The 23,918-nt window shown below is 45.1% G+C and overlaps 1 protein-coding gene across 1 annotated transcript in view; it reads right to left on the reverse strand.

Moving 5' to 3' along the window:
- Window positions 1–23,918, reverse strand: part of LOC147458814 (FMN binding protein) — a 109,739-nt gene that overhangs the window by 20,161 nt on the left and 65,660 nt on the right. Inside the window, exons 6-7 of the mRNA XM_086510248.1 lie at window positions 10,278–10,343; window positions 10,101–10,191 (exon numbers count right to left, since the gene is read on the reverse strand). Coding sequence (XP_086366374.1) covers window positions 10,101–10,191; window positions 10,278–10,343 — 157 coding nt within the window. The remainder of the gene's footprint in view (window positions 1–10,100; window positions 10,192–10,277; window positions 10,344–23,918) is intronic.

Consider the following 23,918-nt stretch of genomic DNA (forward strand, 5'->3'; position numbering starts at 1 on the left):
CAAGACGGTAATGAAGCAGAAAGAAAAGCCGTGAGTAGAAAGAAAAACTGTACTCGCAGAAAGAGTTTGACAAAGCTCTCCAAAAGAAGACAAACCGGTTGATAAAAAGCTTAAAACACTCTCAAAAGAAGAGGAAATCAACGGATTTCTGGTTATTTGGGCTGAAAATCGACTTTCAAGGTGGTGAGCACATCCAAGAAGCGTGTTCGTTTCGAGGATGACCCCGATTTTTCTTCGTCTTTGGAGAGTTCGTCTTCCTCTAGTTCTAGAGAGGATGCAAAAAAGCTGAAGAAGCGGAGAAAAAGCCAGAAAAGTAAGAAAGACAGATTCTTGAAAAAGTCTAGGAGGCACAGAAATCCATCTAGCAGTTCAAAGGAGGAGACCTCGTTAGGCATAGAAAGCCATCTACTAGTTCAGAGAAGGAGACCTCGTTCTCTTCTGATAGCTCAGGCAATGAGAAAAAGAGCAAGAAGACCAAGGAGTTCAAGGACGGGGGTCAAATAGTCAAGTTTGAGACGTTTTCAAGCTATCAGGACACGGATCGAGCCCTTGAATTCATACAGCAATTTCACATCGCCTCTTCGGGAGGTCTTTTCTTGGAACGTTCCAAGGTACAAAGGGCGGCGTCCTTCTTGAAAGGAAATGCACCAACACAATGGTCTACTCTGTTGTTGCACACAGAAGCACCTAAGAAGTGGGTAAAATTCAAGAGAGCTTTCACTTCTGCATGGATAACGGAAGAATATGAAGAAGTTGTGATAATGGCTTGGCATCAACTGAGAATAAATAAGGAAGACACTTTGGATGACTATTGCCAAAGGTTTTGGGATACCTATTTGCCAATGTCCTCATTTCAGAGGATTACTTTGAAAGATCAAATTGAGCGGTTTTGGCATGGATGCTGGCTCATTGACCTATCCTACGGACAAGCCAATGTCCACCTCAACCAGGTAAGGGTCTTCAAGTAAAAGAAAGAACCAAGGCAACCAAATGATAGTTCATTAGAGAATTCCGAAGAAGTAAGGGAATCAACTAATAGTTCATCCAAGAGTTCCGAAGAAGCAATGGAATCAACAAATGGTTCATCAGAGAGTTCAAACGATTCAGATCGAGGTGCCAGTGGACAGGGAAGGTCAGCAAAGCTACTAATAGGTCACAAGGCACCAGAAAAGAATAGAAAGGTAAGCTAGGTCCACCCAATAATTTAAATAAGGGCATTTTTTGGCTCTCGATGCAAAAGTGGATGGGGGAGGAGAACTTCGCAACTTCTCTTTAGTTTTGAGCTATACCTTGAAGCTTTTTAATTATTAGCGGAGTTTAACCAAAAGTCACCGATGAATCAGCAAGTTGAATCTGGTGCGGTGCGAACTACACAAGAGGGGAGCCACTCCACTCCTTTGTCACAAATTGCCTGGATTGAATAAAGCCACTTATTTCTCCTTGAGGATTTAGGGATATTGACACGCTGACAGTATTTCGCCAGATGACTTTATGAAAATATGTACATTTAATTGGAAATTTCCTAGAATTGAACATGCTCTTTCATGTGGATATTGTTAAGAGTATGTGTTGGAAAGATGAAATGTCTGCAGCATTTCATTTGATCAATGATTTGAACTTAGTGCATCTACACAGAGGTCAACAAGATCTGGATGTGATGGCTAAGTGAATGTGTCACAAAGTGATGATGTCGGATGACCAACTTGAAGGAAATGGCCGAGAGGACAAGGGAACTTAACCTAGAACGTGTGGATGATGGGCTTAAAACAGTAGGAGGGGGGGGGGGGGGGGGTAGAGTTTTTAAACCTAACCTTGCCCAACTTAAGGAGCACCAATTGAGGGGCCTAAACCCTAAGTGACAAAAGCGTCAGGGCTGAATATCAGATTTTTGCGAAATGCGTTGACTACCACTTGGCACATCTATACGAATTTCCATGCTTTACATTGGCTAGTCTCATAGATTTGCACAAGGCTTTTTGAGAGCGGGTGCTTTTGGGGATTAATGCTCTTCGATGAGAAGCTTTTGGGACTTTGTTTTGGGCATCCCTTGTACTGTTTATAAGGACCCTTGGGGCCTCACTCAAAGAGCATTTGGATGCAGAGTCTTGGAGAGAGTTGGACCCTCGGGGAATCATACCTTTGCGATTTTGTCTCTGTTCAAGTTCAGTTCAGTTATTTGCAGTTTCTATTCGTGTGTTGCTATCGATTTCTCTGTTGGAGTGTCCACGCCAGTAACAATGGTATCAAAGCACAATGGTCTTCTTCTATGGAGGATCTGATTCTGCAGCACACATGGGTTCTTGCGGAGGATCTAACAGCCGACACCCCTCTGACCTTTGATCCATGGGGAAATCAAGAAAAGATGTGTCTCAACGTGGGAATAAAAGAAACCAACAGGGCGGGGAATCTCAACAGAGTGGAGTACAAACGTCTACTGTAGGTAGACACGTCTCTAAAAAGATAGATCAAGTACTCCAAAGACCCGAAATATGTGAATCACCTGAAGAATTACTCAATCAATGAGATTCAATCGAGATGGCGAGAGGCCATCGATTCTCCTCTCAAGATGGTAAGAAAGCTAAAAGGAAAGCCAAGTGCAAAAAAGCAAAAACTGTACTCGCTGAAAGAGTTTGACCAAGCTCTTGACAAGAACACAAACTAATTGATGAAAAGCTTAAAAAACTCATAAGAAGAAGAAATCGGTGGAATTCTCCGGTTCTTTCGGTCAAAAGTCAACTTTCGAGGCGGAAGCGTGTTCGTTTTGTCAAAGACCCAAATTTTTCTTCGTCTTCAGAGAGTTCCGACAATTTGTCATCCTCTAGTTCCAAAGAGAATGAGAAAACTGGAACAAGCGGAGAACAAGCCACAAAAGTAAGAAAAGCAGATTTTTGAAAAAGTTTAGAAGGCACAGGGAGCCATCTAGAAGATTAAATCCTCTAATGACAGCTCACACAATGAGCAAAAGAACAAGAAGACCAAGGAGTTCAAGAAGGGGGTCAAGCAATCAAGTTTGACAAGTTTTCAGGCTACCAAGAACCCATTCAACCCTTAAATTCATAGAGCAATTTGACACCACCTTCTCGGGAGGTCACTTCTCGGAACGATCCAAGGTGCGAAGGACGGCATCTTACTTGAAAGGAAATGCACAGACATGGTGGTCTACTCTATTGTTGCGCACATACCTATGAATGGGGTAAAATTCAAGAGAGTTTTCACTTCTGCTAAAGACACTTTGAATGACTACTGCCAGAGCTTTTGGGATACCTATTTGCCAGTGTCCTTGTTTCGAAAGACCACGTTGAAAGACAAAATTGAGCGGTTTTGCTATGGATTGCCAAAAGAGATTTGACGTTATTGTCTGCAACAGAAGTCTGACTCCATTCAGAGACTTATGGGGCATCCCAAGCAAGGCTTTGGTATGCATGCTCGCTCATTGACCTATCCTACGGACAAGCCAATGTCCACCTCAACGGGGCAAGAGTCTTCCAAGGAATAGAAAGAACCAATGATAGTTCATTAAAGGATTCCGAAGAAGTAAGGGAATCAACTGATAGTCCATTCGAGGGTTCCGACAAAACAAGGAAACCTACTGATGGTTCATTAAAGAATACCGACGATACAGACTGAGGTGAGAGTGGACAAGGGAGGTGAATGGGGCTACCAACAGGTCTCAGGGCAAAAGAAAAGAATAGCAAGGTAAGCTAGGTCCATTGGATAATTTGGTCAAGGGTGCTTGGTGGCTCTCGATAAAAACTGGATGGGAAAGGAGAACATCGCAAATTCTCTCGCTTTGAGTTGTACCTTGAAGCGTTGGATTATTAGCAGTGTCTATACCAAAAGTTACTGATGAATGAGCAGGTTGAATTTGGTGCAGTGCGAAGTGCACAATAGGGGAGCCACTCCACTCCTTTGTCACAAATTGCCTAGATTGAATAAAGTCACTAATTTCTCCTTGAGATTCTAGGGATACTCATAAACTAACAGTATTTTGCGGAATGACTTTATGCAAAGATGTACATTGAATTGAAAATTTCCTAGAATTGAACATGTGCTCTTTCATGTGTGTCTTGTTAGAGACATGTAGAGAGAAGAAATGTCTTCAGCATTTTGTCTAATGAATGATTTGAACTTAGTGCATCTAGATATCTCTTAGAGATCAACGAGATCTGGATGTGATGGCTAAGTGAATGAGAACTGAATGAGATTCTAGTGTGTCAAGATTTCTATCTCAATGAGATGAATGGATACTGTTGTGAGAGCATCAAGGCAGCAGGATGAGGTGGCTGCACAGTGATCTAGGTGCATTAAGAGTTCCGGATGGGATGAGATGGCTAGATCGAATGCTTGAGAGACAATGTTCAATGTGAACTACGTGTGTGATTTTGCGAACTGCATGCTATGTGAAATTGTGAATGTACTGGCTTGTGGAGGAAGTCTGGCATGGGTTGCTTGAAATGTGAAAAGAAAGGTTATGAATTTGACAATAACAAGATTTAGTAGATCAAGGCATCTACGAAAAGGTCAGCGCGGTCTGGATGTGATTGCTAAATAGGTTACAATGATTATGATTTGTATCTGAGACCCTCCACACAAATGTGATTGATCACTGACTGATGTCTTTGTAGAAGTGTTGGATTTGTGGAGTCTAGTACATGAGTATATAGAGTCAATGTCTACAGAAGAAAGTTTCTTTCTTTTGGCATGACCAACTTGAAGGAAGGTTATGAATTTGACAATAACAAGATTTAGTAGATCAAGACATCTGTGAAAAGGTCAGTGCGGCCTGGATGTGATTGCTAAATAGGTTACAATGATTATGATTTGTATCTGAGACCCTCCACACAAATGTGATTGATCACTAACTGATGTCTTTGTAGAAGTGTTGGATTTGTGGAGTCTAGTACATGAGTATATAGAGTCAATGTCTACAGAAGAAAGTTTCTTTCTTTTTGCATGACCAACTTGAAGGAAATGGCCGAGAGGACAAGGGAATTGAACCTAGAAAGTGTGGGGGAGGAGCTTAAAACCGGGGGGGGGGGGGGTTAGAGCTTTTAAACCTAACTCTGCCCAACATAAGGAGCACCTGTCCAAGGGCCTATACCGTAAGTGACAAAAGCGTTAGGGTTGAATCTAAGATTTGTCCAAATTGTGCTAACTACCACCACGTGGCACTGTTGTACGAATTTTCGTGATTTACACTGGCTGGTCTGACAAATTTGTGCAAGGCTTTTTGAGGGCAAATGCTTTTGGATGAGAAGCTTTTGAGCATCCCTTGTACTATTTATAAGGACCCTTGGGGCCTCACTCAAAGAGTGAACGCAGAGTCTCGGAGAGAGTTGAACTCTCGGGGAATTGTACCTTTGCGAAGCAATAATAAAGAAATAACGAAAGGGGTGCCTGCCTTTGGGGCCAATGCGTCTTGGCTCGAAACTCCGCCGTGGCATGTCAGCTCTCCTTGTTCAAGTTCAGGTTCAAGTATTTGAGGTTTCTATTCGTGTGTTGCTATTGATTTCTCACTTGGAATGTCCAAGCCTGTAACAGAATGTTATTCTAGTGTATCAATAGTTCTGTATGGATGAGATGATTCGATATTGTTGTGAGTGCATCAAGAGTTCTGCACAGGGACCTGGCATGCCTAATTGGATGGACTGGCCGAGAGGACAAGAAGAATTGAACCCAAAAAGTGTGGCTGAGGGGCCTAAACAGAAGGGGTTAAGGTTTTCTTCAAAAAAAAAACTAACCTCTACCAACTTGAAGAGCATCAGATGAAATCTCAGCTTTGGAGCATAAAGTACCTTGAAGGTATACATACCTCCTCTGCCGTTGGGAATGAGCTCCATGGAACCCTCGTTGTGAATAGGAATTTCAGATTTGTCGCCAATAAAGATGGTACCACAATGTCGTCACATGTTGGACAAAAGATCCTTCGAAGGTGTCATGTGCTGTGAGGCACCACTGTCAAGAATCCAATCACGATCATCTTGACCCGCAATAGTCATCGTGGCCTCCGATGTCCGTGGAGAGTCCATCGAGGGGAGATCTCCAAATGAACAAAGGCCGATGACTGCACCACTGCCGCCGAAGAAGTTGAAGCATCTCCAACTCGCTTTGGACACTTCCTCCAATAATGTCTCTTCTTACCACAATTGTTGCAATGCCGTTCCACCTTCAAGGCATCACGAGCGGCATCACTCTTCTTGTCTTTGATGTTGTTGCTTTTCTTCTTACCCTTTTTGCTTCTTCTTGTTGTTGGAAGAACCGGTCAAGGCTTCGGAGCCTGACTTGTTCCCCGTTTTGAACCGCTTCTCCTAGTCCAAAACCATTGGAACTAGCTCATCCCAAGTGATAGTATTCAGCCGGTCACTTGTAATCAAGGAAGAGTAGAAGTTGGTGTACCGAGGAGGCAATTGGGCCAAAAGCTGAATGGCCATGTCCTCTAAAATGATAAGCTTTCCCACATGAAGTATCTCCTCCTAAAGCTCCTGCATCTTGTTGATGTGATCCTGCATGGTAGAGTGCTTCACATCCAAGGTCCTCAACTGCACCTCGAGGCTATCCGCTTCATTGCAGAAACTCGATCATGAAGGGAAGAAAGCCGATCCCAAATCAACTTCGCATCTTTCATCAATCGTATATGGCTAATCACCGATGGTGTACTATCGAGGATAATGAAGGACCTTATCCGAGCATTGACACACTCCCATAACTTTGCTCCCTTTGGATCCTTCGGCTTTTGAAAGTTGCTCGAGACAAAACCTCCAAGCTTGTAAGAGTCAAAGACCGCCACCATGGTGGCTTTCCAAATGGCATAGTTGTCTCCATTCAATTGCGGATCTGAGGGAAAGGTAGGGAGTGTATGTATCTTGATTGGTTGATCACCTACGCCAGAGTAGAGCTGGGACCAATCTCCCCATTCTTTGTTGACAATGGTCTCACCGCCACCGATCCCATCCTCATGGTTTACTTCGTCACCATGGGCTGAATTGGTTTCAGAATCATCACTCCTCTCCATGGTGTTGGAGAATCTAGGCATGTGATAAGGCTAGGTCAAGATAGAAGGTAAAATTTGAAAATCTGCCCACTACAACCGAAATCAGCCCCAAAAGAGTGAAAAACGCAGAAAAAACAGCAAACCGACTCTTTTCCTCGCTAAAAATCAGCACCACAAACTGGCAATCACTGCTCCGATTCGAGAGCATGCCATGGCTCTGATACCATGTCAAAGGTGCAGCGAAAAAGGGTGAATCCCTGGTGATGAACTTGTTTGCAACTGCGAGCAAACACCTCTCCGTAACGGGCAGCCAATAGATCTCGTATCTATTGCGATGGATCTCCTCATTGTCAAGCTCCTAGCGCGTACCGCCCACTGAACGGGCACAGGAACTCGCCGTACACGATGCAACACCAAGAGGGTGTGTACACGCAAGAGAGAGGGAGAGCTAGGCTCAAAGAGAGAGATCGCAAATGGAAAAACGCAAGAGAGGGGAGATCGATGTGGTGAGAGAAAACGCTAGAGAGAGGTGAAATGTTGGCACACAAAAAACACTAGCAGTAGAGAAAACGCTAGAGAGAGAAGAGTGCCCCAAACGCTTGATCTCTGCACTAAATAGCATGCCAAAAGTACAAGGGAGAGCTGCCTATATAGGGAAACTGCAAGTTTGCCCTACCTCAACAAGAACCCTAGGATCCCAATAAATGGCTAAAATATGGTAATAAATATCTGAACTCACTGAAAGTGACCTTGGACACATATTTAGTAGCAGAACCGCAGAAGACTCGAGACTCTGACCCCGAGAAACCTTAGGAACGGGGTCCCGCCTAATACCAGCCTACCGGGTGAGCAACACAGTGAAGTGCAACGCCGTGAACAGGTACATCCACCTCAAGAACGGCCAGGCACAGCCACAAAACAGCCCTCACTCCCTGATCTGCTCCTAGGAGATACTGGAGCTACCACCGGACAAGAATCTGAACTCTAACACACCTCAACCGGGCAAGAGTCTTCCAAGGAAAAGAAAGAACCAAGGGAACAGGATGATAGTTCATCAGAGAATTCCGAAGAAGGGAATCAACTGATGGTTCATCCAGGAGTTTCGAAGAAGCAAGGGAATCAGCAACTGATGGTTCATCAAAGAGTTGGGACGATTCAGATCGAGGTGGCAGTGGACAGGGGAGGTCAGTAGGGTTACCAACACGTCACAGGGTTACCAACACGTCACAAGGCATCAGAAAAGAACAAAAAGGTAAGCTAGGTCCACCGGATAATTTGGTCAAGGGCACTATTTGGCTCTCGATGCAAAGTGGATGGGGAAGGAGAACTTCACAAATTCTCTTCAATTTTGAGATGTATCTTGAAGCTTTTGGGCTATTAGGAGTGTCAATGCCGAAAGTAACCTATGAATAAGCAGGTTGAATCTGTTGGTGTGGTGTGGACTACACAAGAGAGAAGCCACTTCACTCCTTTGTCACAGATTGCCTAGATTGAATAAAGTCACTAATTTCTCCTTGAGATTTTAGGGATATTGACATATTGACAGTATTTTGCTGAATGACTTAATGAAAATATGTACCTTACCTTAAATTGGAAATTTCCTAGAATTGAACATGCTCTTTCATGTGGGTATTGTTAAGAGTATGTGTTGGAAAGGTGAAATGTGTGCAACATTTCATTTGATAAATGATTTGAACTTAGTGCATCTAGACAACTGTTAGAGATCAGCGAGATTTGGGTGTGATGGCTAAGTAAATGTGATTTTAGTGCATCAAGATTTCTGTCTAGATGAGATGATTGGATAATGTTGTGAGTGCGTCAAGAACTCTTCGGAACTCTTGAGTGCCTCAAGAGTTCCTCAAGAGTTCCGAAAGGATGAGATGGGTGCATAGGGATCTAGGTGCACCAAGAGTTTTGGGTGGGAAGAGATCGCTAGATTGAATGATTGGAACACACTGTTCAATGTGAATTGTGTGTGATGTGTGAATTACAAGTTCTGTGAAGGTATTGTCTTGTGGGGATAGTCATGGGCATGGTTTACTTGAAATGTGAAAAGAAAGGATGTAAATCTAATAGTAACAACGACATTTAGTAGATCAAGACATCTGCGAAAAGATCATCACGGTCTCGATGTGGTTGCTAAATATGTTACAATGATCATGATTTGTATCTAAGACCCTCGACAGAAATGTGATCTGATCATTGATTGATGTCTTTGTAAAAGTGCTGAAATTGTGGAGTCTGGTGCTTGAGTATGTTATGCAGGCGTAATCGAGGGCGATTACAATTCTTTCACGAGTGGGAAATGTCACAAGTTGGTGACGTGGCATGCCTAACTTGAAGGACAGGCCGAGAGGACAAGAAGAGCTGAACCCGGAAAGTGTGGCCAAGGAGCCTAAACAAAAGGGGTTAGGGTTTTTTTTTTTAAAAGCTAACATCTACCAATTTAAAGAGACCGGCCAAAGGGCCTAAACCCTAAAAACTCCAAAGCGAAAGCTGGCAGCTGATTTTCGTAAATCGTTCTGACATGCTAACGTGGCAGGCTGTACGAATTTCCACCATATGAGTTGGCTGAAAAGCTGGCAGTTTGCACACGCTTCTGGAGCAGATGCTTTTGGAGTTGAGGGATTTTGGAACTGATGCTTTTGGGGCTTTGCTATTGGGCATCCCTTGTACTCTTTATAAGGACCCTAGGGACCTCACTCTCGAGAGCAGCTGGACACAAAGTCTCGGAGAAGAGGACCCTCGGAAGTTGTACCTTTGTGCAACAATAATAAAGAAATACCAAAAAGGGTGCCAGTCTTTGGAGCAAGTGCATCTGGGGATGGAATTCTGTTGTTCGGTGTCAACTCTCCTCTTCTTTCTCTCTCTCTCTTCAAGTCCAGTTCAGATCTATTGCTCAAAAGAAACCAAAAACCATCTGCTTTCAAATTTTGTCTCGTCTAAAAAGCATATCTAGCGTAAATTCAGGAGTCAAGCGAAAACATACAGCGACAGAACAAAATCTAGCTTAAAATTCTTACCTAAAAAGGAACACACAAATCAGGTGCATTAAACATTTGCAATAAGCATTAAATAGAGAAGTAAAGCTTGTAAAGAAATACTCAACCTCCAGTCCGGTTGAAAGGAGAAACGATCCCTGAAGCGTAGCGGATCATTCTTGGCTGGACTCGCATGAACTTGAAATCTCCAAAATCTACCTTCATAAGTTGAGAATATGGCAACAAAAAAACGAATCACTCATTGAATTCGCATTAACACTGAGAGTCGACCTTGATATCCTTACCCAAAAGGCCTGTGGATGCTTTGACAAAAACACATCTCGAGCTTTCTTTACTTCAAGCTCTGGTACCTGTAACGATAAGAACGAGCATCTAACACCAAGATAATGAAAAATCTAAATATGAGCTTTACCTTTAAAACAAACTCAGACAGCTAATGACATTGCACACAGTTTGAAAAGTTAGATGCAATTATATGCAACTTTTCAAAGGATCTAGAGTGAAGATTGGAGACACGCTAACTTGAATGACCCCGTTGGCTGACAAAACATACTGAATTATGGTGAATAAAATGATTGCAAGAGATTTCAAGGATTTCTAAATTGAGTATGTCTCCATGATTAAAGGGGCTTCAATGCCACAAGCTGAGCATGAATAATCGCTACTTAAGAAGCTACCTCCGAAACGCAGCATTCAAATCTTTACCAGGAAAAAGCTCCCCTAGACTGGGCCTAGACCTATACAAGAAATTAAGTACTTAGTTATACGTCCCTGTCAGCACACATATAGCAACACGGTTGTATGCGGCCAGTATGTGCTTACGATTTCAAAAAATAGCGAATAGGCAGAATCTTGTGAAGATGCTTTGGCCGATCAAATAGCAAAGGCAAAGGAGAACGAGGCGAGGAGCAGAGAAAGAGTCGTGAGAGCTGGGAGCACCAGCATACACGCGTGAGCAGCAGGCGTCACAACATGGACGCAAGCCAGGTCGCCAGAGCAGGTCAAGAAGGGGTTTTTTATTATTATAAGAATTGCTCGTGGTGTAAGATGCAGAAGCGCCTACGCGGTGGGTCGGCATAGTTCAAAGGGTTTTTCTCAAAGCTGCACGTAAAGAGCTCGATTTCGCTAGGCATTAAAATTTTGGAGAGGTGCTAGCTGTGCATCGTTCCGAGGAAATCAAAGAAGATTCCAGCCAGTACAATTCGAAACCTACCAGTATGATTTAACAAAATCGTGTCATAAGTTTGTCTTAGGCTGTTCTGACAAAGTGTCAGCAGAATTCATCATCGACCTCGCCAAGAAGAGTCAGAAGCAGGAAACGTTTGTCGAAAGCTGACTTCGTCAAAAGTTTGCTTACCAGCGTTCATGCTGTTCTGCCCACTAAAAGAAAGACTGCAGACAAGGAGAAACACAAATGTAAGCATTCAGATTCAACCTTCCCTAAGCTTTTTGTCCGTGATGACAGAAGGAGAATCAAAGTTCTGCGGAAGGAGCTTGGGCATGAGGCCAAGTTGAAAGAAGAGGAACAACATAGAAGCAATGGTGATGGTAGGCATGCTAGCAAAAGTGAACGTGACAGTTGACATGATGGCAGTAGTCACAGAAGGGATTATGATGGAGATCACAATATACACGGTCAACACGATGATGAAGATCGCGGTAGACATGATCGACATGAGAGAAGGTATAGAGAGGATGACTATAGAAGGATTGGTAGCCACAGGGATGGTGATCCAAGGACTCACGGAGAGCATGATGATTGCAGGAATAGATACAATGGATATGCTGGCAATGATGATGATGATGAGCCCAGAGATTGGAGGAGGAGGGATCGAGATGATAGAAACCCTAGCTCTTCAAAAGGGCATCAAGCACACAAATTTGAGCCGTTCAATGTTTACCAAGGTAGGGTTCCACATGTCATGGATCATGGCTGCTTTATGGAGCTTGTGGGCTTCCGTGATCGAAAGGAAGGGATTGAGCATGTGTCGCAAATTTCCAAATGTATTATTGCTAATGCAAAGGATGTTGCGAAGAGAGATCAAGAGGTATAGGTTGAGGTGGTTTCCATGATTGGGAATATGAGGGATGTAGACTAAAAGACTCAGCAAGATCTTCTCCCAATAAAAAGAATCTCTTCGGATGAGGAATCTACTCCCTCTAGTATGAATCAGCCCTTCAACAGGTCGCAAATAGCTTTCTGGGATCATCATCACAAAGGAGGATGAAAATGGTTCTTCTAGGTGACCACTAAAGAGAATGCATTCACCTGAGAGATGGGAAGCTAAGCAGCTAATAGCATCAGGGGTCTTGGATGTGAGGGACTACCCCAATTTGATGTTGATGGATCTGGATTCCTGTATCAAGACAAAGGGGCTCAAGAGGAGCTTGAAATTAAGCTCAATGAGGATGAACCAGCCTTCTTCAGAGGGGAAAACAAAGTACTCCATTGATGTGTCACCTGTGATAATCATAAGAATCCATATGGTTCACTTCAGAGAGCTTTCCTAACACAATCTGCTTTAGCCATAGAGAGCAATGTTGCGAGGGCAGTAGTGGAGGACCGTGCTTGATTCCATCCCAAAGAATTGGAATCATCCTTGGGAGGATCCCATGCCAAAAACAGGAGAGCGGCATCTCGCTCAAGAACTTCATCGTATAGGACTGTCTGCTACGACATGCCAGAGTGGAAGAAGGATGCATTTGGTAAGGCACCCACAATTGGCCAGCACTCAAAGCTATCAATACAAGAGCAAAGACAAAGTCTTCCCATTTACAAGCTGAAAAATAAGCTGGTTAGAGCAGTCCATGAGAGCCAGGTTTTATTTGTGATTGAAGAATTGGAACCAAAAGGATGTTGCTTTCAAGTTTTATGAATTCCCTGCTCATGATACCTCCTCATGCTCTCCATCAACTGCTGTGCTCTGTAGCATCTCCTCTTTCAGCCAACGGAGCCAGCAGACCACGGAATTCATCGACAGTGGAACACGAACTCTTCCGGCTATACCTTGCATTGAAGATGAATGTTTGTTGTCTCCTATCCCCTCTCTTCCGGCTATACCTTGCATTGAAGATGAATGTTTGCTGTCTCCTATCCCCTTGACCCTACCCTCCCCCTCACACTCACTCGCCCTCTGCCCACTCACCCTCGCCCCTACCTACCTAGCCCTCAACCCTACCCTTTTCCACCTCGCCCCTACCCACCCCCTACCTACCTAGGCCTCGTCCCTACCCCCTACTCACCCCTCGCCCCTACCCTCCCCCTCACACCTACTCGCCCCTACCCACCTCCTCTCTGCCCTCGCCCTTATCTAGCCCCCCTAACCACCCCTTTCCCCCTTCGCCCCTACCTAGTCTCCGCTCACCCCTACCTAGTGAGCATATCTCTTTGCTGTGGAGCCTCATTTTGTTGTGCCAATTGGGATTCTTGGACTATGCAATCATACTGGGTTCCCGCCTATTCAAAGGCTTGAGGCATTTGCAAGCAGTGCAATGTTTCTAACCCCACTTTTGGCTTCCCGCCTATTCAAAGGCTTAAGGCATTTGCAAGCAGTGCAGTGTTTTTAACACCACTTTTGAGGCATGTAAGGTCATGGTTGGGCCTCACACCTGCTTCAAAAAAGATGTACGGATGCGGTGCCTAGTGGGTTTCTACCGCAGTTTTTCAGTATCCCTCTCACCGAGACGTGGTTTTCTCACAGTTTTTCAATATCCCTCTCACCAAGACGGTGAGCGGTCTTGTGGCGGGCAACCTATAGTAGCAGGCTACAGTGTCACTTTCACAGGACACACAGTTAGTACAGTTGGTCTAGGCTGGTTCACATTGATGGACTCTCTCGGTTGGGCAGTGACACGTGGCAGCAGAAATACGGACTGTTCTAGTGGACATCGTGGCCAGGTCACCACCATTCAGTTTGGAGATAGATTAGATGGCTGACATTTATGAGCCGTTGGTGGCTCTTTATGGTGGTACATGTGAGTAGTAGCTGTTGGGTCAGGATCATCATCTTCTAGATATATGGTCCAACGTCGTCGTTTGGAGCAGCGAGTCTATACACACAACACGTCTTCACCATCCTTGCACATCTGAGCCTCGACACCCCCATTGTATCTGTGAGTCCTAGGCTAGAGCTGAGTGTGTTGCCACACCAGAGTCTTGTATCGGTTCTTTGAGATAGTCAAGTCATATGTTTTGGTCTGCTGTTGAGTCTCTGTGAGCTCAGTCATTATCTATTGTTCCTTGTTTTCAGTCTGTTTGAGTGAGATTGTCATGCACATTGCACTGAGGAGCACCCACTGTAGAGAGCACGACACACTATCCGCGTTACACTTGCTCTTCTACACTTGCTATTGAGCCTATAAGAGGCTAAAATCTCAGTTTTCAGCCTGCTGTCATAAAATTACAGCAGTGAATTTTTGGTCCTTTTTGCATCACAATGGCCTCTAATGCGTCTACGAGTTATGAGTCAGAGTCTCTCCTTGAAATCAAGAGGTTGGACGGCTCTGGCTTTGACATGTGGAAGGATAGAATTGAGGGAATCTTATTCTTGAAAGACTGTGATGATACACTTTTGGAAGTGAAACCTGCAGCTTTGTCAGATAATGATTGGGCTAGGCTCAACAAGAAAGCTATTGCTTACATCAAGATGGCTGTCTGATGAGGTGCTCACAGACATTAAGCGTCTTGACACTGCTTATGCTATCTAGAAGAAATTGACAGACACGTATGAGAATACGACTCCTGTAAATCAAGTGCATCTTATGCATAAGCTTGTTGACAAGGAGTTGGATGAGTTGAAGCGTGCATCTAAACACTTGAGTGCTTTCACAAGTATCATGAGTCAGATGCAAGACTCAGGTTTGAAGCCTTTTGGTGATAAACTAAAGGCCATTTTCTTATTGATGACTTTGCCTGACAGCTAGGAAGCTTTAGTTATCTCTTTGAGCACAATGGTGCTTTGACATTTGATGGTGTACGAGGTTCTATTTTCAATGAAGAGATTAGAAGAAAGACCAGCGGTGAAAGCAACGGATCAGCGTATAATCTCAGAGGCAGATCTAAAAAGAAGAATAATGCAAACATTAGAGGCAAGAATAGGAGTAAGAGCAGGGGTAAGTCCCAAGATGTTACATGCTATCAATGTGGACACAAAGGGCATAAAGAACCCAATTGTAGGTACTACAAGCAAAAACTAGAAAGAAAGAAACAGCAGGGTAAGAAGAAGGATTTTAATGATGCTAAAAGTGATAAGCACGACTCTTCTTCCAAGGAAGTTTCCAAGGCAAATGTTGCTTCAAGTGTTGTCATTGAAGAAATTGTTGACACGGATGATGCAATTGTTGTTGGCTCATGCCTTCATGATGGTAGTGTCGCAATCGCCAGTGACATGTATATCACAAAACCAGAGGTAATTGATGCATTACTTTCAGCACAAGATGGTTTTTCACAATCATGGATAGTAGACAGTGGTGCCTTGTTTCATGCTACTCCATCTTTGGAGTCCTTTGCTTCATACACTGCAGACTACTGCTTCATACACTGCAGGTAGTCTGGGTAAAGTTTACTTGGGCAATAACGATGCATGTGAGATTGAGGGTGTTGGCACTATACACTTGGCGCTTGAAAATGGTCAAGAGTTGATTTTGCATGATGTTAGGTATGTACGTGGCATCAAGAAAAGTCTACTTTGAGTTGGGCAGCTGGATGTCAAGGGTTATCACACTATGTTTGGCTTTGGCACAAAAGACTTGGCCATATGAGTGAAAAAGGGCTTGATGCTCTCTCCTCTTTGGGGAAATTTGATGTCTAAAGGCCCTGGCCTTGATTTTTGTAATGATTGTATCTTTGGAAAGCAAGTGAAGTTCTCTTATTCCTCTGGTGTCGCTCGCTAATTGCATGTTCTTGTACATTCTAAAGTTTGCACTATGCCTGTGAATTCACATGGAGGTGCACGGTACTTTGTTTCTTTCATTGATGATCACAGTAGAAAGACATGGGTGTATGTACTAAAGAGTAAAAGTGATGTGCTTGACTCATTTAAGAAATTTCATGCATTTGTGACGAACAAAAAGGACTTAAGCTAAAAGCTATCACGACGGATAATGGAGGAGAGTATGTATCACGTGAGTTTAACAGCTTTTGTGAGATGCATGGCATTAAGCAAGAATTGACAGCCCCTTACAATCCATCACTTTTGTATATTTGTACACTGACGTATTCTTTGGGTGTGAACCACCCCTAGGGTCACTTAAGTAACTCTTATAAGGTGTATCCTAAAAACAATAATACATTGTGTTGAAAGGTGTGCCGATTAGCACACGTAAAAACACCATGCGTCGACCTCTCCTTCTCATGCTCGTTCTCTGCCCAAAACACGAGCGCTGCCTTCCCCAGCTGCTAGAGCCACCTTCAGTCCGAATCTCACGTACGGCATCCATTGGCCAGTGGCGGAATGGGCAGGAAAACACTCAGCATGTGCTCAAGCGCGCTCCAAATCCAACGATAATACACCCCCAAACCAACGCGTGCAGCTGCTTGAGAGAAACTAAGCATATTCCCAGAAGTGTCAACCACATCATCTACCATGCGTATGCCTCGGCAAGAAAGGAAGTACGTTTGGCGTGGCGACTGGTCGACAAGAGTAAGAGAGAATGCACTACTCTAGTGAATGCTTTCCAAGCGAATTTCCATTTGGTTGTTGTCTGCCATGCCAAGAAAGATGAGCCGTAATGGCTTCCAAGCAACCAGTAAACTAGAGGCAGCTGAGCAACCAAGAATATGACCAATCATCTTGCCAAACACAATCTCCCAGAGGGAGGTCTCTAAGTGACCAAAGGCGGAAGTGGTACATGTTGACATAATGAGGCAATCATGACTATCCATGGCTGGGACTGCTGCCCAAGAGTAGGTAATAACATGGCCTCAGTGTTACCGGGGAACGCCATAGGGAACGCTAGAATGGCGTTCCGAGGGGCGTTCATGGCTTGGAATGGCATGAAACGGCCAAACGTTCCGGACAGGCATGTGATATCAGAACAGCCGGCCCGGACCGATCCAAAACGGCTTGGAATGGACAGATTTTGAGATTTGGGTGTTTTATCTTGTGAGCCTCCCCCTTATTAAATGCCCCTCCCCCAACCCCTTACCTTCACAATGCACACAAGCTTTCAAGCGCCAAGGCTCAAGCTCTACCCTCTCGAGTCTTGACTCTCAAGCTCTAGCCTCTTTCAAGCTTTCAAGTCTAGCCTCTACAAGGCTAAAAGCGCTCTCCCTCTCCCTCTCCCTCTCTCTCTCGACTTTCAAGCTCTCTCCCTCTCCCCCTTCCTCTCTCCCTCTCTCAAGCTCTCAAGTTTAAACGACACATGTTTGCCACAGTAAGGTTGAATGGTCTTCAAATCAAGTTTTTTGTGAGTATTAGAGTCAAAGGGCTCTGATACTATTTCTATTCAATCACACAAAGCTAGAAATTTCATTATTTGGGTGTTTTTATGCCTCCCATTCCAGACCCCTTGCCATTCCCCCGTTCTGCGGGAATCCATCGACATTCTCATTCTGCGTTTCGGGTAACTATGCATGGCCTTCCGTATGAGCGTGGCGGTGACGATCCAAAATATTCAGTCCCCCCAAAACGCTTCGAAGTGCGCATAGTTTCTCCATAGATAACAAACGGAGCTCTTTCTTACGAGAATTAGCGCGCCACAAATGAGCTAATATATCAGACTCCATTCCAATTCAGATATTAGCCAAATTATCAAATATATCAAACGAGAATTAGCGCGCTAGTATATTTGGCATACTCCATTCCAATTCAGATATTAGCCAAATTATCCATGATTTGGCGACGAGGGATGAAGCCATACAGAGCCGGATGGATGCCTGCAAGAGAGACACCTTACTACGATGTACAATCATCGTAGCCAATATTTTGTATATGACTGCCTAAGAGTGATCGGCCGCCAATGAGAAAACTGCTCACAAAGCGCCTGTTTGGGTAATAATTTCAGCAAGCCTTCGTTCCAAGATAATGGCAAATTCTACTTAGTCTATGCAGCATTCATCTTCATCATGTAGAAAAGGAGATGAAAAATTCCATAGTGAGACATTCCAAGCAAGGGAACGCCATCGGCTGAGAGCAAGTAGCATCGAGTGCAATTCATTCTCAATAAAATCCACCTCCATTGCTTGTGCATATTGAGGCCAGAGAATTGAACGCGCTGTAGATAAAAAATTTGGAGTGCATGAAGAGTTTCAGCAAAAGCTAAAGGAGGAGCAACAAATACATTCCCAAAGTCTGAAGCCATGGCATAAGCAAGCTCACCCTTTGAGGCTGTCCAAGAGTCCGATCGAAGCATAATCCTCTTGATGGTTTGAGAGGCCCTTGAGTGATGAAGGTGCTTAAAAACTGTTTTGACGCACATCCCTTATCCACAAAGGCTCGATGTCGAGCGCGACTCTGCCATTTATCTAGTTTGCGTTTATCATTATGTTGCAAACATTTTCGAGCCTAACAAAGCAATGTCGATTCACATTCAATTAATAGGCGCATATCAACCAAAAGTTGGAGCTCTTGATAAATATGCTTGGCATCCTCAACATCCCCACAAAACTGAAGCATGTAGTGCTTGCCATAATCTCGAATCACACATTGCACGTGCATGATGAAACGATACCAAGCAATATCAGGATCAAGATGCATTTGACCGACCAGCGGGGGGATAACATCATGAATCATCTCGCGAAACGCCTCATGTGGAAGATAGGCATTATTGCAATGTAGTGGACGCTTCAAGGCTGATCACAATGCAAACGCCCAAAGCTGAAGGTCATCAAACCAGGGGTATGATTAGACAACAACAATGTGTGATCTATGTTCATCTCACATACACACTAATCATATTGTTGCATGTTGAGGACATACCATCGATCTAATCGTGCACGATACAAGGAGTGAGCATTATGCTGAAAGTATACCCAAAAACAACATCTGTGTGTTGTAATAAGATTTGTCCAAGCCTGCAATTCTACACCCAATATGTGTGAATGTTTTGTGGTGCCATCAAATGAAGCAAGCGCTTTGTTAAAATCACCACAAAGCAAAGCATTGGAGGGCCATGGATAAGAAGACATCGCACGCCATAAAGCAACCCATTGCCCCGAGACTGTAGGCGCATAGACCCAACCAGATTCATAGATCTAGCCATTGATTGTACATTGAACCACCATCCAACGACCCGCTAGACCATTATAGGCTAGAACTGGCTAGAGCTTATGCCTAACCATCATCAAAACACCTAAAAATCTCGTTACACTAGCATATGCTATCCAACAACTCGCAAAATACGAGCATTGCCTAGCAAATTCATGTTGATTGTGCTCTTGCAAAATAACGATGTCCGTCTTACATAATGCCAGGTTAGTCTCCAATTATCACGGTTACATAACCCGCACACATTGTATGAAATGCATTTAACACAACTATCCATCAAGTTTGGGAGGACATATGACTTTTCCCAAGTGAGAAGCAAGCATAGGAAGAAAGTGTCGCCACGTGCACGGAAAGTCAACTATTTCCACCCATACCGGGCACTTATGGCAGATGAGGCTTTGGTAGTCTTTGGTAAGAGCCAACGGCAATACATGTGTCATCTCAGTATTAAAAAACAATGGGAATAATTCAAGCAACATATTGCGGGAATCAATGTCTACCTAAAATTCTTCATAGAATTCTTTGGTGCCAAAGTAGACCCCTCTGACTACTGCTGATGTTTAAGAAGGAAATCTTCCCACTAGCCCACGTCTTCTGCAGTAGGCATCTTACCCGGAAAGAACAAAATAACCGCATTGAGAGCATACTGCGCCACTAGGTCCATGAGAGCTTTAATTAGAATGAGCACCTTAGTGGTGGCTCATTTACCCTCCCAGGCATTCCGCGCATTCCCAAAATCCTCCAGAAGCAAGCTTGGATTTCATCCATTTCTGAAGACTGTGCAGCCATCTGTTTCTTGCGTTTGTAAGAGCAGATGGAAGGCATGGCGGACTCCATCATAAACTGAAGAGAAATGTTCTGAAAACTGAGCACACTGATTTTCTGAAGCTCCGAATATGCACGCACGCGTGCACGCACACACCAAGGCAACACACTAGCAGAAAGCAAAGAATGTACAAAGCAAAGCTATGGCTATGAAAACTGACTTAAAACTGGCAATAAAAATCAAACACTAAGGCTACACATGATAATACAAAATTACAAAGGCTCTCCAACAGTATATGAACGCTTCTAGAAATTGCACAAGACAGCTGAAGCGAAGAAGAAAACAGCTCGTGCTACCACAAGTCCAATTCTCTCTCTCTCTCTCTCTCTCTCTCTCTCACACACACACACACACACACACACACACACATGAGCATACATCAATACAAAGATCTACGTACTGAGTTTCTGTTATAACTCTAGAAATGCAAGGCAGACTCAACCATAATGAAGCCTAGCACTAAAAGAAGCATCAAATACGAAAAATTAGCATAAAAATGAGGTAGTTGACACGGCATTAGCACAACAGAAGATGGAAAGAATTAGCACAATATCAATTGTTCGTAGTTCCAACAAAAGCTTCACAATGTGAAGTCTACATATTCACTATACGACTTAATAATATACCTAGATGAATCCAAGATAAGCCTAGATTCACCCTTCACGGAAAGTGCAAGGTATAGTGTTATGTCCCGCTCATAGGAGAGGGGATCTAGCCCAAATGCCGTCGGGATGGGTGTCCAGTGTCCCGACGGACGTAGTGTGAACCCGGCCAGTGTGGCCGACCATTATTATAAAAGGGAGGCTTATCGACCCCTACTGGCAGAGGGCCAGTGGTTAGCCTGCGAGGCTAGGAGTGCGCGAGGTCACCTCGAGGAGGTCAGCTGGATGGTATGGGACGCTCGGTCTTACAGGTGCACGCCTACGTCCTCGGACGCTGGCCCCAGCACGGGGGAGCTGTCAGATGGTGGCTATGGTCGGGTGGTTCGTCCGACGCGTATTTGTAGGCGGTCTGTGTAGCCGGGAGATCCATCTCCTCGTTCGTTTCATATAGACTCAAGAAACTCACCCACAACGGATCGTCGGCTCACTGCTGCTGTCTACATCCCCCCCCTCGCCATCGCTGCTCACCCCCCCCCCCCCCCCCCCTCCCTCTCCTCGCCATCGTTGCACACCCCCCCCCTGCTACCCTTGCGTAGCCCCTCCGCCCACCCCCTTGCCCGCCCCCTACGTGCTCTGCCCTGCCCGCTGCCGCACCCACTGCCCGCTACCCCCCCCCCCCCCCCAAACCCGCTGCCCGTCACCAGCCCCTTCCGTTGCTCTTCGCCAGGCCCACCCACTGTTTGCCCATCCCCTTCCGCTGCCCTGTCCGCCAGGCGGCCCATTGCCCGGCCCGCCCGCCTGCACATTGACGTTACCCATTGCCCCGCCCGCCTGCGCTTCACCATTAGCCACTCTTGCTTGTCGGGCCTCGCCAGCACCCTCGACGTGCTCGGTCCATCAGGAGCTTCCCCCTTCGTCGACGCTTCTCCGCCAGAGTTACCCGGAATGCGGAACGGGAACGGCGACGGGCCTCCCTACAAAACAGGGGAACGGGAAGGGGTCCGAAACGGGAACGGCGCGGAACGGGAGGCTAGAAAAACACACAAATAATGTTATTTTTAGCGTTATGTGCTTGAATACAAGTAGTACTAGAGTCCTTCGACTCTAATACCCACAAAAAACACGATTCGAAGACCATTCAACCTTATTATGACTTGATTGGGATGTGCGGCGCCCAGAGTACATAGTACATTCACAACATTAAACAAACACGTTACACAATGCCCGTACACAATTGTCAATAACATATATAATTATAGATTAGAGCTCTCAAATAATTGCAAGAGTAGAAGTCAGAGATAACACTTTTCGCTTAATTCCACTCTCGTCCGCGAGAGTGGTCTACTATTGATTGCACAAACGGGTACAAATTGAATGCATGTGACTGATGCAAGTCTAGGCTATGTCGGTGTCATCGACGGGGGTGACGAGGCCGACGCTAGGGCTGAAAACTGAAGCTACTTATCTGCTGTCCAAAAACGCTAAAGGCTGAAATCTGCTGCAAATCAAAACGCTGAATTGGGGCTGATCTCTGCTGTTGAAAAACGCTGCTTTGGGGCTATTGAAAACGCTATTCTCTACTGGTCTTTATGGCTGAAAACTGTCGGTGCTTATCTGCTTATATCTGCTGATGCTAATGCTGAAAACGCCATGCACAAGGGAGGGCGATTTGGGGATTTTGCTAACGCTAGGGCTGAGGAGTAAAAACGCTAGCACTGAGGACTTCTTGGCGATGAGCATCTGCTGAGGAAACGCTAGCCAAGAGGGAAAACTGTGGCGAGGGATCTTGGTGAAAAACGCTAGGGAGAGTCTTCTTTGCTTGGAGGAGAAAACCACCAAGGATTCTTGCTGACAAGTTGCCTGTTGAGCTTGGGCTCCTGCTGCCTCTTCTGCCAAATAGTGCTAGTTTAGGTTTGGTTATATACAAACTTACTCAATTTGCCCTACCTACTCTCCAACAAAAGTCACTTAAAAATAATAAGTGAAAAATGTCAAAAATAGGGAAAATAGGCTAAATGCACTGGAAAATTCCCCTGAAGAATTTTGATGGATTCTGATGGGAATGCTTATGATCATGCTGTGTGCAACCAGAGGATATGCATCTACATTAAGTGACTGGGCATGCACGGTTTGCGAACAGACTCACAAAAGTGCCCATAACACTTCTAATCTAGACTGACTGGACTGACTGAACCCTTGTAGTGCTGTAGCTTGTCCACGGACACATAGGGTTGGATGTGTCACATGACAAGCCGGCTGTAAATCATGCAGATCCTCCCATTCCTCATCATCGAGCTCTCGGCCCACCTCGATCTCAGCCACGGATGAAGTACCTGGTGTTGGTGGATGCGCATCGCCACCTGCCTGAGGAGCCTCTTGCTCCATCTCCCACTATGTAAAAGGATCTGTCTGTTTGTCTGTACTCTTGCAAAGCATTTTCAAATTTGCACTGACAAAGACAAGATCATTAGCCTTCTCCACTCCAAGCCGATTTCTCCATAGTTACAGGGGACGGGGGGGACGGGCCCTAGGGCCGGGGGACGACCGTAACCGGGCCGGGAACGGCTGGGAACGTCGAGGGACGGACGAAAAACGCGCCGGACGGGCGGGTCGCAGGGGGGACGGCCGGGGCCGGACCGGGGTCGGACGGACCGGACGGGGACGGCAGGGGTCGGCCGGGGTCGGACCGAAACAGATTAAAAAAAATGGCCGTTTTTGACCGTTTGCAACGGCTCTGTGCAACCCAAACTGCCATATTTTTTAAGCCTTGGCCCTTGGGAGGCTATAAAAGGCTCCCTCGGGCCTCTTAATACTCATAGTCTCAATGCTCAATGCTCATTCCATTTCCCTCAAGCTCAAGGCTCAAGCTCATTCCATTTCCCTCAAGCTCAAGGCTCAAGTTTGAACTTTGAAGCTCTCCTCTCCCTCTTCTACCCACTTTGAAGCTCTCCCTTACTCTCTCTCCACACAAGCTCTCCTCTAACCCTTCTAACTTCTAAGCTCTACTCTCTCAAGTCTCTCCACCATCATGTCATCTCAAGCCAACTCCACTTCTCAAGCCGCTTCTTCTCGAAGGAGGCCCGCCGTGCAAACGTGGTCGTGGTGGGATGAAGTCGACTTTAGCTCACGTGGCAAAGGTGGCGGTGCAAGACAATGGACGTGCAAGCTATGTCCATACAAGAGATCGGGTGGTTCAAACAAAGTGCGAGCCCATCTTCTTCATGAACCCGGTCACGAGGTGAAGTTTTGCCCTCATGTAGCTCCCGAGAAGAGGTTGGATCTTCTTGAGAA

The sequence above is a fragment of the Adiantum capillus-veneris genome, chromosome 4 (genome assembly GCF_014529385.1).
Source record: "Adiantum capillus-veneris isolate H3 chromosome 4, ASM1452938v2, whole genome shotgun sequence".
Taxonomy (NCBI): Eukaryota; Viridiplantae; Streptophyta; class Polypodiopsida; order Polypodiales; family Pteridaceae; genus Adiantum; species Adiantum capillus-veneris.